The sequence below is a fragment of the Corythoichthys intestinalis genome, chromosome 3 (assembly GCF_030265065.1).
Source record: "Corythoichthys intestinalis isolate RoL2023-P3 chromosome 3, ASM3026506v1, whole genome shotgun sequence".
Taxonomy (NCBI): domain Eukaryota; kingdom Metazoa; phylum Chordata; class Actinopteri; order Syngnathiformes; family Syngnathidae; genus Corythoichthys; species Corythoichthys intestinalis.
In genome coordinates, this window is record NC_080397.1 from 57661051 (window position 1) to 57677965 (window position 16915).

Below are 16915 nucleotides of genomic sequence, written 5' to 3' on the forward strand. Positions count from 1 at the left end.
GTATGTCTTCCATTTTCTAATTATTGGTCCCACAGTTGATTTATTTACACGAAGCGTTTTACCTAATGCAGATTCAGTCTTCCCAGCCTGGTGCAGGTCTACAGTTTTGTCTCTGGTGTCCTTCGACAGCTCTTTGGTCTTGGCCATAGTGGAGTTTGGAGTGTGACTGACTGAATTTGTGGACAAGTGTCTTTTATACCGATAATGAGTTAAAACAGGTGCCATTAATACAGGTGACGAGTGGAGCCTTGTTAGAGCTCGTTAGAAGAAGTTAGACTTCTTTGACAGCCAGAAATCTTGCTTGTTTGTAGGTGACCAAATGCTTATTTTCCACTCTAATTTGGAAATAAATTCTTTAAAAAATCAAAAAAGTGATTTTCTGCTTTTTTCCACATTCTGTCTCTGATGGTTGAGGTTTACCCATGTTGACAATTACAGGCCTCTCTAATCTTTTCAAGTAGGAGAACTTGCACAATTGGTGGTTGATTAAATACTTATTTGCTCCACTGTAAGTCGAGTACGTCGTAACCCGCGGACTACTTGTATATGAAAACAGTTTTAAAATAGACTATTCATTGAAGGTCCACCTCATACTCCGATCCGCCTTATAGTCCGTAAAATACGGTATATCCCGACATTGCAAGTCATGCGGATAACAGTAGCTTTGAGAGTTTATCATCATGTCAACTATGTGCAGTGAAAGTAATAGAGTCAGGCACATAAACACAAAAGTGCAGCGACAGTGTACTTAATAATTGAAGTTGTTGAAGACCATGCAGAGGGTAAACAAAGCACACCAGTGAAGCACAAAGTGTTGTATTGCCGGCACTCAGACTCTATAGTCAAGATCAGCATTCATTTTATTGTACAGCTCATAAATAGCATCGACTGTGGCAGAGAAATTGATCATGAATTTTTTTAGTTTTTCCAGACACTCTTCTTCCTTGACTTCCCTGCCTTTGGACAGCGCCTTTATGAAGTCCGACCTGTATGGGGCAGCGAAAAGAGCTGCCTGGAATCAAACACAGATGTCAATTCTTGCAAAACACAATCAAAAACCGATGATGCATTCATCTTCTCTTTCTCCAACAGAACATTAGCGAGGATGCAAGATCTACTGTATTCTCAAACACATGAAAAGATACCAAACGATTTCATTTCTTTTTAATCCTCGTAGAATGAATCTGTATGTTTATTTTTGTGATTGGGGTTTATAGAGCTGCCTAGTTACAGATGTTCCTAATTAAAAGCACATGTCAATACAATGAAGTGCAGCAGGGATGGTAGCAATCAAAGTTGCGCATTAAAGTGCGTATGACAATTAAAAATAAGTCTTAAATAGCATCATTATGTGAATTAGAATCGTATTTTGAGATGATTCGACTACAGTTGTGGTCAAAAGTTAGCATACACTTGTGAAGAACATAATGTCATGGCTCTCTTGAGTTTCCAGTTATTTCTACAACTCTGATTTTTCTCTGATAGAGTGATTGGAACTGATACTTCTTTGTCACTAAAAACATTCATGAAGTTTGGTTCTTTTATGACTTTATTATGGGTGAACAGAAAAAAGTGATCAAATCTGCTGGGTCAAAAATATACATATAGCAGCGCTAATATTTGGTAACATGTCCCTTGGACATTTTCACTTCAATTAGGCGCTTTTGGTAGCCATCCACAAGCTTCTGGCAAGCTTCTGGTTGAATCTTTGACCACTCCTCTTGACAGAATTGGTGCAGTTCACTTAAATTTGATGGCTTTCTGACATGGACTTGTTTCTTCAGCATTGTCCACAAGTTCTCAATGGGGTTTAAGTCAGGACTTTGGGAAGGCCATTCGAAAACCTTAATTCTTAATTCCATTCCATTACCACTTTTGATGTGTGTTTGGGATCATTGTCCTGTTGGAACACCCAACTGCACCCAAGACCCAATCTTCGGGCTGATGACTTTAGGTTATCTTAAAGAATTTGAAGGTAATCCTCCTTCTTCATTATCCCATTTACTCTCTGTAAAGCACCAGTTCCATTGGCAGCAAAACAGCCCCACAGCATAATACTACCACCACCGTGCTTGACAGTAGGCATGGTGTACTTGGGGTTAAAGGCCTCACCTTTTCTCCTCCAAACATATTGCTGGGCATTGTGGCCAAACAGCTCGATTTTTGTTTCGTCTGACCACAGAACTTTCCTCCAGAAGGTCTTATCTTTGTCCATGTGATCAGCAGCAAACTTCAGTCGAGCCTTAAGGTGCCACTTTTGGAGCAAGGGCTTCCTTCTTGCACAGCAGCCTCTCAGTCCATGGAGATGCAAAACACACTTGACTATGGACACTGACACCTGTGTTCCAGCAGCTTGTAATTCATGGCAGATCTGCTGTTTGGTGATTCTCGGTAGAATCTTCACCCTCCTGACCAATTTTCTCTCAGCAGCAGGTGATAGCTTGCGTTTTCTTCCTGATCGTGGCAGTGACAAAACAGTGCCATGCACTTTATACTTACAGACAATTGTTTGCACTGTTGCTCTTGGGACCTGCAGCTGCTTTGAAATGGCTCCAAGTGACTTTCCTGACTTGTTCAAGTTAATGATTCGCTTTTTCAGATCCATGTATGTATATTTTTGACCCAGCAGATTTGATCACTTTTTCTGTTAACCCATAATAAAGTCATAAAAGAACCAAACTTCATGAATGTTTTTTGTGACAAAGAAGTATCTGTTCCAATCACTCGATCGGAGAAAAATCAGAGTTGTAGAAATAACTGGAAACTCAAGAGAGCCATGACATTATGTTCTTCACAAGTGTATGTAAACTTTTGACCACAACTGTATATACAACAATTTGGCAAAGCGCAGATGACGAGAAATGAGTATTTTAATCCGCCGTTTAGCCACGCCTACCATTATAGGGCTCTAGCGTCCCCAACAGGAGGATGACGTCGGCAGGGTCATGGTTTCATCTGATTTAGAATTAAGCCTATTGAGGTGGAATTATTCAGAACGAGGAAAATGTGATGAAGACATCCGCAAAATGTCATTGTTTCAGTCCCTATACGCCAATATTTTTACAAGATATTCTTTTTATCAAAGTATTTTTCCCCAATTGCTAAATAAATGGTATGGTTATGACAAATAAGTCTTGTGCTAGATGAAATATGAAATAATAAAAATTAGGGCTGTCAAAATTATCGCGTTCAAGGGCGGTAATTAATTTTTTTAATTAATCGCGTTAAAATATTTGACGCAATTAACACACATGCCCCGCTCAAACAGATTAAAATGACAGCACAGTGCAATGCCAACTTGTTACTTGTGTTTTTTGGAGTTTTGTCAACCTCTGCTGGCGCTTGGGTGTGACTGATTTTATGGGTTTAAGCACCCATGAGCATTGTGTAATTATTGACATCAACAATGACGGGCTACTAGTTTATTTTTTTGATTGAAAATTTGACAAATTTTATTAAAACGAAAACATTAAGAGGGGTTTTAATATAACAATTATATAACTTGTACTAACGTTTATCTTTTAAGAACTACAAGTCTTTCTATCCATGGATCGCTTTAACAGAATGTTAATAATGTTAATGCCATCTTGTTGATTTATTGTTATTGTAAACAAATACAGTACTTATGTACCGTATGTTGAATGTATATATCCATCTTGTGTCTTATCTTTTCATTCCAACAATAATTTACAGAAAAATATGGCATATTTTATAGATGGTTTGAATTGCGATTAATTATGATTAATTAATTTTTAAGCTGTAATTAACTCGATTAAAAATTTTAATCGGTTGACAGAAAAAATGCATTTATTCCGTACGACATGGCAAAACTAGAAACTGCAATTTCTTGAGAAATTACTCTGTCTTTGCCGTGTAGAGATACAGATCTTAGCCCCGCTCAAGTTAGTTTGAGGACATTTCGGGGACCAATAGAATCGACATACATGATCGTCAACGGCCTTAAACAAGATAAATGCCAATGAAAATGAATATAAAATTTGGATGTCCATGGCCGGTAATGGCATCGACATCCATATGCGTCAATGGAATCCAAGCACATTGGCATCAATAGAATCGACAAACATGGCCACCAATGGCATTAAACAAAGTAAATGCCATTGAAAATGAATGGGAAATTTGGACCTCCCTGGCCGTCAATAGAATTGACATACATGGCCGTCAATGGCATATGTCTAAATTGGCCTCAATGCAATGTTAATGCCATTGGAAATGAATGGGAAATTTGGACGTCCATGGCCGTCATGGCATCGACTTCCATATGCATCAATGGAATCTGGGACATTTGGGGGACAGGTCCTATTTCCTGTTGATTTGGGTACATTATTTTTTTTCCTATTAAAATGAATGGGAAATTTGGACGCCCATGACCGTCAATGGCATCGACTTACATATGAGTCAATGGAATGCAAGTACATTCGCATCAATAGAGTTGACATACATGGTCGTCAATGGCATCAATGCACTGTAAATTCCATTGGACACTCCACTATTGAATGGGAAATTTGAACCAATGTTGCATCCCATTAAAAATGAATGGGAAAGTTTTTGGCAAATTTCTGGGGAACCGTATTTTATTTCCAAATTCTGTATACAACTTTTATGCCCCTCACCGTCCCAGAATTTTTGATGTCCAAATTATGTGATTTGGTCAAAATTAAGATAAACTAAATTAAAAAAAGAAACAAAAAACTAGATATATTTTTTTAGTCTTTCTTTTGTGGTGACCACGGCCTAGAAATAAATTAAAACTAGATACATTTTGAAAATTTTTTTTTTTTTTTTTTTTTTTAGGGGGGGGGGGTCGGTGAAAAATCTGCATTTACGGGCGAAAGGAACATTTTTCAGGGTCATTCGAAAAGTTCCCTGCGTCGTGTGAAAATTCCAGTCATTTCGATATCCGAACGGTGCCGATCGGTCAAACGGTTTGGGCTGTGCGGTGTGCCATCCCATTAAAAAAAAAAAAAAAAAACAGAATAACACTATCTGGGTCTTTTTTCAAATACCCAGATAATTAAATATACTGTACAGAAATTACCGTAATTTTTGCACTAGAAGGCGCACCTGACTATAAGCCGCCACCCACCAAATTTGGCACAAAAATGGCATTTGTTCACAGATAAACCTCACTGGGCTATAAGCTGCAGCTATCCTCGCTGTATGATGGGATATTCATCCCAAAAGATATTAACCGAAAACACTTTATTTGACAGTGGGATCATAAGACTTTCATGAGACCAAATGAACTACCATTTGCAGCCAATTGGTTCAAAGCTTCATTGCTTCAAGAAGATTCATTTGGCCATCACTGCTCCCTCCGGGGAGACAGTTAACCTCTGCCACCACCTGCTGTCAACACCGTTGTTGTCTAAAATGCCTCCTAGCATGCATTGCAACGCTATAGATGTAAGTAACAATCAAAATTTATGGTATGTGCTAATTATTTCTTCAGTTACTCTTCTAGTTGTTTCATTAATTGAGAATTATGGTATTTAGTAACACTTTTGTTGACAGTGGTGCCATAAGACTGTCATTAGACAATAATAACTATGACATAACACTGTCATGAGCATTAATGAATGCTTACAACAGATGTGATTTAGTGTTATCCGACAAATTACCTCACTTTATGTAAAAGATCCAAGTTAGTGACATAATTAGCCGGATGACAATGATCATGATGGTGTCGTGTCATAATTATGATAGTTTTATGACAGTCTTATGACGCCGCCTACAGATGAAGTGTTACCTATTTACCCAAACAAATCAACAAATAAGCCGCACTGGACTATCAGCCACAGGATTCAAAATGAAGGAAAAAAGTAGTGGCTTATAGTCCGAAAATTACGGTAATTTTGGAACATTTTTGGTTTGTGTTGTGCCGCAAGATTTTTTAAAACATGCCGCGACTCAGAAAAGGTTGAAAAACATCAATATAACGTATCAGATATCATCAGACTATGCATCAGTTAAGTGCTCCTATGTTTGAATTTCAACTCGGTCCATCTTGTGTAGAGTTTGCGTTTTCTCATATATTTATATGTCTTCTGCTGATACCATGTTATGTTAAATGAGAATTTTATCATTGGGTGTTAATGAGATATTCAGCAATTATAGCACAAGAGGAAGGGGTGGAAAATAATGTATGGATTTGTAATATAGCCAACACAATCCAACATGATAGATTGTGTAATTCTACTATTCTTCTTCTAGTGGCTTGTGAATGTACATCTGATAAAGCATGTTGGAACTTACCCTAAAAAGCTGTTGAACCCACCAACTATGGTATCGCTTCAATGTCAATTCATATGCTTTGGCCACATTGACTCGAATGAGGTTTGGGTTATTTTCATCCTTTTCACCATCAAGCAGGCTTTGAAGGAACACTTGGATAAAGCGTAGACCCCTTGATATATATAAGGAGATTATGAGCATAAGCTTCATTTAAAATAAACCTGTGTTGAAATTAAGAATTTCATACCTTTTCAGCCACATGAGTGCCAGCGTGGCTCCAACTTTGGGCCACTGTGATCCATACATTTCCTTCTCAACCTCCAAAATCTGTTGAAGGGTCCTGAAGCGTCCTGGGTTGGTGTCATAGACTGCCTTGATCTTCTAAACATTTCGGCACAAATATATCTTAATTTGTTACCATGTGACAATTTAAAGTCGCTGTTGTCAGGTTAATTTATGAAGCTTTGTCTGTGATTTTACTATTGATTAAAATCGTTGTGATTATCAATGTCATCATTGCAGCTCTAATTTGTGTATACAGTATGTCTATAGTCTACTGTATGTATGTATGTATGTATGTATGTATGTATGTATGTACAGTGGGGCAAATAAGTATTTGGTCAACCACCAATTGTGCAAGTTCTCCTACTTGAAAAGATTAGAGAGGCCTATAATTGTCAACATGGGTAAACCTCAAACATGAAAGACAGAATGTGTGAAAAAAAAAAACTGAAAATCACATTGTTTGATTTTTAGAGAATTTATTTCCAAATTAGAGTGGAAAATAAGCATTTGGTCACCTACAAACAAGCAAGATTTCTGGCTGTCAAAGAGGTCTAACTTCTTCTAACGAGGTCTAACGAGGGTCCACTCGTTACCTGTATTAATAGCACCTGTTTTAACTCATTATCGGTATAAAAGACACCTGTCCACAACCTCAGTCAGTCACACTCCAAGACCAAAGAGCTGTCGAAGGACACCAGAGACAAAATTGTAGACCTGCACCAGGCTGGGAACACCGAATCTGCAATAGGTAAAACGCTTGGTGTAAAGAAATCAACTGTGGAAGCAATTATTAGAAAATGGAAGACATACAAGACCACTGATAATCTCCCTCGATCTGGGGCTCCATGCAAGAGCTCACCCCGTGGCGTCAAAATGATAACAAGAACGTTGAGCAAAAATCCCAGAACCACACCGGGGGACCTAGTGAATGACCTATAGAGAGCTGGGACCACAGTAACAAAGGCCAATATCAGTAATACAATGCGCCGCCAGGGACTCAAATCCTGCACTGCCAGACGTGTCCCCCTGCTAAAGCCAGTACACGTCCAGGCCTGTCTGCAGTTCGCTAGAGAGCATTTGGATGATCCTGAAGAGGACTGGGAGAATGTGTTATGGTCAGATGAAACCAAAATAGAACTTTTTGGTAGAAACACAGGTTCTTGTGTTTGGAGGAGAAAGAATACTGAATTGCATCCGAAAAACACCATACCCACTGTGAAGCATGGGGGAGGAAACATCATGCTTTGGGGCTGTTTTTCTGCAAAGGGACCAGGACGACTGATCTGTGTAAAGGAAAGAATGAATGGTGCCATGTATTGAGAGATTTGGAGTGAAAATCTCCTTCCATCAGCAAGGGCATTGAAGATGAGACGTGGCTGGGTCTTTCAGCATGACAATGATCCCAAACACACAGCCAGGGCAACAAAGGAGTGGCTTCGTAAGAAACATTTCAAGGTGCTGGAGTGGCCTAGCCAGTCTCCAGATCTCAACCCCATAGAAAATCTGTGGAGGGAGTTGAAAGTCCGTGTTGCCCAACGACAGCCCCAAAACATCACGGCCCTAGAGGAGATCTGCATGGAGGAATGGGCCAAAATACCAACATCAATGTGTGAAAAGCTTGCGAAGAGTTACAGAAAACGTTTGGCCTCTGTTATTGCCCAAAAAAGGGTACATAACAAAGTGAACAAAATCAACTTTTTGTATTGACCAAATACTTATTTTCCACCGTGATTTGCGAATGAATTCTTTAAAAATCAAACTGTGATTTTCTGTTTTTTTTTTCTACATTCTGTATCTCATGGTTGAGGGTTACCCATGTTAACAATTACAGGCCTCTCTAATATTTTCAAGTGGGAGAATTTGGACAATTAGTGGTTGACTAAATACTTATTTGCCCCACTGTATGTCTATAGTCTACTGTATGTACAGTACGTGTGTATGTACATATGTATGTATGTATGTACAGCAAGGGCGTAGATTTGGTCTCAATATTGGTAGGGAGTGGACGAAATAACAGCATAACCTGCATGTACACTTTTTGCTGGGGACAGGCCTTTAATAAGACCAAACAGATGTGGCGAATGGGGCCAGGCCTACATTTGTCACAAATATGAACCTAATTAATTTGTAAGCTAAATGGTCAATGCAAAATAAATTTGTATTGACTTATACTAACTTCCAGACTGCAAATTTATAACATCTTAATCTGATAATTTTTCTTTAATCTACTCGAATAATTTTCTCCATCTTGTTTTGACTGTTCAAGACTAGTTAACAGATTAATGGGTCGGATTATTCCATTGACTTTAAGTAAATACTACCATTTCTTCTTATTAAGCCCATACATCTAAAAGTCGGTCATTTATCACATAAATCAAGAAAAAAAATGCTTTCAAATAATGTTTTGAACAATATCTATTCTTGAATTAAGAGCATTTCAGATTTTTTTTAGATGAAATATACTAACTTTTTGCTAAAATAAGTGTGTTAAGATTATTTTCAGCTAATCATTTTTCTTATTTCAAGAAATCTGAGTAAAATTTACTTGAAGCACTGGCAGATCATTTCACTTATTTCGAGTAGATTTACAGTGAAAACAAGGGAATTTAACTAGTTTTAAGGAGGTGTGTTTTTGCAGTGCATATGTATTGGTTCAAGTGACACACCATTGGATTCAAACCTTTGTGTTAAAAAGCTTCCGACTCGAGTTCGAGAAATTCCCACATATTAATGTTATGCTAACTCTGATGCAGGTCGGACTTTCAGTAGCAAAATTAGTGGTTTGTCCGCCACCTCCACAACATTGACGTCTTTTTACATTACTTGCAGTGGCTGCTGCCGGTAGAAAATAATTTCTAATATTCCTCATCTTCGAATGGGGGAGGAGGCCGTATGCAGTTTTTCTATCTCGGCTGTGACGTTGTGCGTGTGCGTGGGGGCGGGGGGTCAAGTCATCAGCCAATCAAACGTGCGTTTGAGGGGGAAAAAATTGGACTGGCAGAGTCAGCTAGTGAAAAGGGGTCAGGGTAAGTCTGAACCTAATGAAAGTAATTCACTTTAAAATGGTAGGGTCAGTTCTATACTTACAACATATGGGAAGACAATCTAAATGACTTATTCAACTGAAGTCATTATATAATGCAAATAAGGTTGCTTAAAAGTTGGTGGGGACAATTTGTGCATCCTGAAAAGTTGGTAGAGTTATGTCCCTACCGTCCCTATGCAAACCTACGCCCTTGATGTATAGGTAAGTTTGTACAAGTGCGTAAGCATGTATTTTAAATGAATGAAGCATGGATGACTGCAAATGTGCTGAAGAAGCATGTGACACATTGTATGAGAATTGTAAACATAAAGTTGACAAGTACAGTAGTTGTACTTACTGTAATATTTGCTAAAATATCAGACTTGATGGGTGCAAAGATAGTCGGGCCAAGGCAGTCTGGGAAGAAATTTCATTCAGAAATTGAACTCACACCAAAGCATTATGGTAACAGTTTGATGGAATATGGGTTCATAAGCCTATCACAATTACGTTTTGTGATATTATAGGGTCTTCCTAATATTTTGATCATCACTTCAGTGATCAAGGAAATCTTCAATTTCTTGGCCATTTCTCTTATGGAATAGCCTTCATTTCTAAGAACAGATTGTCGAGTTTCACATGAAAGTTCTTTTTCTGTCCATTTTGAGAGTTTAATCTAAACCACCAAGGTGATGCTCCAATTACCCAACTAGCTCCAAGTAAGATCAGTTTTATAGCTTCTCTAACCACCTAAACTGTTTTGAGCTGTGCCAACATAATTGCACAAGGTTTTCTAATCATCTATTATCCTTCTAAGGCAACTAGCATGCACAATGTAACATTAGAGCACTGGAGTGATGTTTGCTGTAAATGGGCCTCTTTACAAAACTACGTAGATATTGCATTAAAACCTCACGTTTCTAGCTAGAATAGTCATTTACCACATTGATAATTTATAGTGTTTTTCTGATTAGTTTAATGTCATTTCCATTAAAAAAAACTGCTTTTCTTTCAAAAAGGAAGACATTTTTAAGTGACCCCAAACTTTTGAACGGTAGTGCATTTTAGTAAAAGAGAACAATTGTGGCTTTTTAGAGCCTACAAGTCTTTAAGTCTGAGGTTACCCTAAAAAAACATATACTGTAGTTAGGTTTCATTTAAGGATTTAAAAACAGGAGGAATATTTGCTTTGGGTGATTAACCTTATAAGAACCCCAGAATGGAGCCACTGTAGTGTCTCTTTTCACAGTCTCATTAGTACAGCATTATCATTAGTTGTTCTTTAATTAGTCTACCAGACAGGTAGAGTATTTGGTGTCAGGAACGTGAACAATAACCTGTGTGCACCCACGTGGCTATTACTTGACCCACAGGGAGCTTTCAGGCCCTGTCATTTCCTTCTTGCTCGTAAGAGCATATCTTGTTGGACAAATACGCCTAAATTTTACTTAATTTCTATATTAAAGGACCAAATTGATTTTTACAAGGGTGCTTTACAAATGAAAAACAAAAAGTGTCTCAAATGAGAAAGTGCCAGACAGTACCAGTCACATCCTCATTTCATGGTTGAGTGGGCCTGAATGGGTAATGGCCAAAAGATTTCTGGGTCAGCAAAAACAATAAATCACAAGAAGAAATGTGTTTGATATGGACATCAGATTTGGTTCCTCTGAAAGGTTTCACATAGCAATTTCCATTGAGAACCTTTAGCATATTAATACAGAATGAAGTGGCACAAAGATGCCCTATGCCAGTGAATGGGCAAGCGGAACACAACACCATACTAATCATTTTCACAACTTCAAATCCAGGGCAGTGAATTAAATTATGTATGATAGAACCACTGGGAACGGTTTATTGAAGAGAAATATAATCTAAAATGTATATTGTTTGGTCGAAACCTAATTAACTGCAAACAGTGAACAAGGTAAGCAATTAAATTATTTTATGTACTTCATAGAGTCAGAAGGACTTAAATATTTGTTTACATAATTCGGTCACAACACCTCATTCAGTCCTCTACTTTGATGTCATACATTTGGACACAGGATATACAACATTACGTGACGTCAAATAACACCACTGCTAGCAACATAGTGCATACTTACCAAAGAATGGTGGAAGGTAGGATGCAGCCTCTAGAAAAGGTCTGGTTTCCACCTGTCTGTCAGCCGGCAGTGGTCTGAACAGGTGCTCCAGCAGCAGAGCCATGACTTCTTGTCTGCAGTCTCGTCTACTTGAATTTGATGGTAACAGTCTGATATACTTGCAGTGACCTCCACAACACTGACTGACACACTATCAAATATGCGCGCACCCCCACCTTACGCTTCCACACACACACACCTTAACGTGATCAACTGATAACACAAACAATTAGGGCTGCAGCTATCGAATATTTTAATAATCGAGTAATCGACTGAAAATTCTATCGATTAATCGAGTAATCGGATAAAACAAATATATTTTTAGGTGAAGCGCAATTATAAATATACATGAGAAAACAAGACATTTCATCTAATCTTTAACCATTTTCAGTCAATCAATGTCTTTATTTTCGATGTATATTGTTGAAACCAGCCAACAATTGCATCTCAGATGTAACTAGAATTAAAAAAAAAAGACAAATTCACTGCTTTCACTCAAAAAACCTTTAGATCTTATTAAAAAAATAATATATATACATACCTAAAAATGCCGTTACGCTTGATAACACACATCACTTAAAAGTTGGGATTTTTTCCCACGTGTTTCAATTGAATTTCTATTTGTGTCAAGCCATTTTTAAGTTCTAGTTAAGTTTTAAGTTAGTCTAAACTGAAAGTCCTGATAGGATTTTGAGTTTTTGCAGTGTTCAAAATAACTGTATGATACAGGCTGTATTGGAGCACATTAGGGACCAGTGCTACTTGGTGTTTTATCCAGCAATGACTACTGAGCTAAAATTGATAGTTAGCATTATTGAGTTTTTATTTTACACCCTCATCACTCCACATCGCTATGATATGTTAAGACACGTTAGCCACGCATCGACAGTGGTCATAATTTATAGAAACCTAGCCCTCCGCGCTTAGCGCTCTTTATTAGCGCTTAGCGCTCTACTGCTTTAAGATGGCGACTGTTTACTAACGCTGCCCAGACGCGGCAGAGTCTGTCACTTCGCATCTAGTTCAACATACATGTGATCTCTATGAGACTCATCAGACGCTACCTGCTACCAACGTAGCATCGAGCAGGCTAGTATTTAGCAACATCGGCGTCATTTGTAGCTGCTGTCGACTGCAGTAAGTTTTTTTTTTTTTTGCTTCTTCCTCTACGCACGTGACATCAGCGTGTTGTCCCGCATTAAAAGTAGTCCAAGCCAAACGTGATGCTTAGAGCTGTCAAAATAAACGATTACTCGAGGTGAATAAAATTACTCGGATCAGTTTTTAAACTCGAGTTACTCGAGTTGCTCGAGTATTCGTTTCAGCACTACAAACAATAGACACATTTAGGAATGTGCTGGTATGAGAATCTGACGGTATGATAACCTTAAGCCAAAATATCACGGTATCATTGCAATTACAGCTCTAAAATGTGTTACTTTGAAGTATCTGGGTTTTGAAAAATAAATAAATATTATATATAAATATGGCAGAAAACACAGACAAGACTGAAAAAGCAGTTTCTGCTCTTGCACTCCTCTTTAAAAGAAACTGCTGTATTGTAAGCAGGGGTGAAAGTGAGCCAGAACGGTCAGGAACGCAGTTCCGGGATAAGATTCAGGGCAAGAACGCAGTTCCAGTGTAAGATTCAGGGCCGGAATGCTGTTCCGGTACACGGTGCTTCGATTCCAAAAATATGACGGCAACTGTCAAGACGTTATGTAAAAAAAAAAATTTTTTAATGCTGAGCTGCCACACATGCATTTCATCTCCAAGAAGAAAACAATCTACCAACATCAGCTTTACATGCACAAGTGTTAATAACAAGCATAATGAAGTGCTTGTGTAGCGTAATCCGTTTCAACCGATATTTATTATTTATTTTATTCCACGGACGGCATGGAGGTTTCCCCAGCTGCTGCAGTTATCTGAGTCTGACGATGATGAGTCACGTCAATGTGCGAATGCACACAGCAAAGCAAAACGCCTGGTCTCATTTATCCCTTCAATTGGCTGACATACTGACATGTGATCAGCAGAGATAATTAGCTAGCTAGCGCATGTTTTCTGGAACAGCAACAACAACAAAAAAGTTTTTTGAAATGATGCGACAAAAAAAGGGCGATGCAACAGAAAATGGATCTAATCTTTAAGAGCAAGGAAAGAGTTGAGGAGGCTTATTTATCATATTTAGTTTTATTTGCTGTATTTATTGCTGTTTTTGTTAACTTTTATTTTGCAAATCATTGAAAAAATACAATTTTGAATGAAAATCGGTTTTTGTATTTGTTATAGAAATAACTGTGCCAAAACAGTTTTCTTTGCATTTCAGTAGTTTAAGGAGGTTTGCCCCACCCCAAAAATAAGAAAATAAAAAAATAAACAAACAAAATTTCTGGCTTCGTGGCAACCTTCACGTCGGGGAGTTCCTGCAAGAATTTCTAGCCACTTTCACCACTGATTTTAAGCCAAAAAAACTGTTGTGTTTGATAGAACAATATGTCTATATGCTGCCATAGCAGATTCATGGCGCATTAAGCCCCCGAAATATTTTTAATTTGCCCGTTTTACCCTGGAAACCCTCGTTAACAGACGTCGCGCATCCATTTTTGTTTCAACCCAGCCATGAAAACAAGGTAAGTAATTATATTTATTATTCAAAATGTCTGTCATTTTTAGCTTAGAATCATTAATTGATGTCTATTATTTAGTTAAAAAAAAAAAAAACGACTTTAAAAAACTTTTTAAAAAATTACGTCACAATGAAAAAAATGGCATCTGTAAAAAAAAAAAGTCACAGATATGTACCTCATAACTATAGCTAAATTGTATTTTTTTTGTTACTGTCGCATTTTCCCCGATATGTTAGATGATAAATAATCGATACAAACAAAAGAAAAATTGGAGAAAAAAAAAACGTTTAAAAGGGTAAATATATGAAAAAGTAAATCTCGACCACTCCTTGATGTCTGCGATTTCTGCATCGCGATCCTTGTTGAGGCCATTCACAGCTGTGTCTTGACATTCAGTGATACATGCAACATGGAGTTTTTGGATCGAAACAAGGCAAGTACGCGATATTATCTCGTTAAAGTCATGGCATCCGTAATTCTGCTCTCGCGTGCTCTCACCTCCAGATAGGGTTTTGCTGTTTAGAAAACATTTTTTAAAAAAATTTAAAAAAATTTTAAAAGCCCACCTGTCCAAAATTTTTCTTCCTCTAGAAAATTGAGATTTTAAGCTTTCCAATGATGTATCACACATGCATATCGGACAATTTTGAAATTTGGCCAAATTGGGGGCCTCAGAGCAGAACTTCAAGTCATCTGAGTGTTTTCCGCCATATATATGATATATCCTTATATTATATTAAGGGATAGTTGGGTTCCCAATTGAAAGGATTTTTATTTTTCAAAACATGCAACCCATAGCAAAAAGTATGGAATGACCAGTCTCGGACGAGCACTCACTCAGACATTTTATCAGGTAGAGCAAACTCAGATAAAAACCTTGAAAAATAATTAATTAGTTCAAAAGTGCAACTCTTTAGCATTCAGAAACACTAAAAGAAATGAATAAAAAAGTAAATATAACTTTTATAGAGCAAGTGCAGGGAAATATATATAGAATCACTCCATTCTGAGGAAAAAAATATGGAACCATGAGAGAGAAACAAAGAAATAACAATCAAAACACATCTGTAGTATTTTGTAGCACCACCTCTGGCTTTTATGACAGCTTGCAGTCTCTGAGGCATGGACTTGATGAGTATTGTTCATCAATTTGGTGCCAGATGATCTTTGCAGGTCGGAGCCTTGCTGTGGACCATTTTTTTCAATTTCCACCACAGGTTTTCAATAGGGTTGAGATCTGGTCTATTTGCATGCCATGACATTGACTGGATGAGTCTTTCTCCAAGGAATGCTTTAATAATTTTAGCATGCTGCATTGCAGGGCCGGCCAAGCCTATACGCAGACTATGCAGCTGCTTAGGGCCCCTGACCACTAGGGGGCCCCCAATCTGGCAATGGCATACCGCACGAAGGCTATTTTTAGACCGTGACGTCGCATCGTAAAGCGGAAGTAAAGCCGAAGTGGGACATTATAGACCCGCCCTCGCATAGACACAACGTAATTTGTGCTCCTTTTCTCTGGTAATCTTTCAAAAACAACATGCCGATCACGCATTGTTTTTTGGAACTTGTAGAAACGACTCTAGACATTACGACACATAAAGGATGTTTTCTTCATACGTTTCTGGAAACCAGAAACTCGGGAGGAAAAAATGTGAAGACCGAATCAACTTGTGCGGACTTTAACACCAGCTCGGTGAATCCATTCACATTTCATATGCAGTAAACATTATGTTGGGTTGGCATGGTCTTTCAGAGGACAAAGAGGGAAGCCATTTTTATATTTTTAACTTATTTTTTTTGTGTAACGTTGTGACATACTGCTTCTGTCTGACAATGAATGACCTGAAAATAATTACAATGGTATCTGACTGCCACTGTTACAGTTTCTGTTATATATATAAAAAAACAGCTTTAGTAAGGGGGAAGTGTAAATAAATTATCGGATTAAGATGTGCTATCAATAAAAAAATTTAAATTGTTCGTTGGCTGTCACTGAGTAGCATTTGCGATCGCTACACAAAGCTAACTAAATTACCCCCAAGAACGGTAAGAGACGTAGGACAACCGGAGGATGTATAAGAAAGACAGGGCTGATGGTAAAGGATAGCTTGTTGAAACAGGAGAATGTCATTGTCAGTCGCGTCGATAAAAAAAGCTAAAGCTATGATTAGGTCGGGTCGTTTTTTTCGTCTTTTACAGCCTTCGACACCCAAGCCATCTCTTTAACTGAATATTTTTATGTTCTTCCACATCTTTGCCAGTCAGTTTGGCACCAGGCACATCATATTCGGAGAGAATTGGTAGGTTTAGCTCTGTAAACATCTCCTTCGTACACGATTTCCATTCATTTCCTTTTAGGGACAAACGGTGGCTTGTCCCTACTTAGCAACAGTAGCTAATGTCATAAATATTAATGAGCGGAAGTGACGTGTTGCTTGCAGTACGCCATTGTTTAATTTATATTCTATTTTGTTTACTACAGTTTGCTTTATTTGAATTTTGTGAGTTTTGATACTTGATTACAAGCTTAAAAAAAATAAAAGGTCTTCCTTAACTTCTTTCCTCTTTTA

The 16915-nt window shown here is 37.9% G+C and overlaps 1 protein-coding gene across 1 annotated transcript; it reads right to left on the reverse strand.

Moving 5' to 3' along the window:
* Positions 1-588: 588 nt before the first annotated feature.
* Positions 589-11814, reverse strand: gltpa (glycolipid transfer protein a). The gene is made up of 5 exons (XM_057832542.1): positions 11671-11814; positions 9921-9979; positions 6500-6633; positions 6274-6424; positions 589-1012 (listed from the first exon to the last, which is right to left on the reverse strand). Exons 1-5 carry the CDS (start codon positions 11771-11773, stop codon positions 830-832), a joined length of 630 nt encoding a protein of 209 aa, XP_057688525.1. The 5' UTR covers positions 11774-11814; the 3' UTR covers positions 589-829.
* Between the last annotated feature and the right edge of the window lie 5101 nt (positions 11815-16915).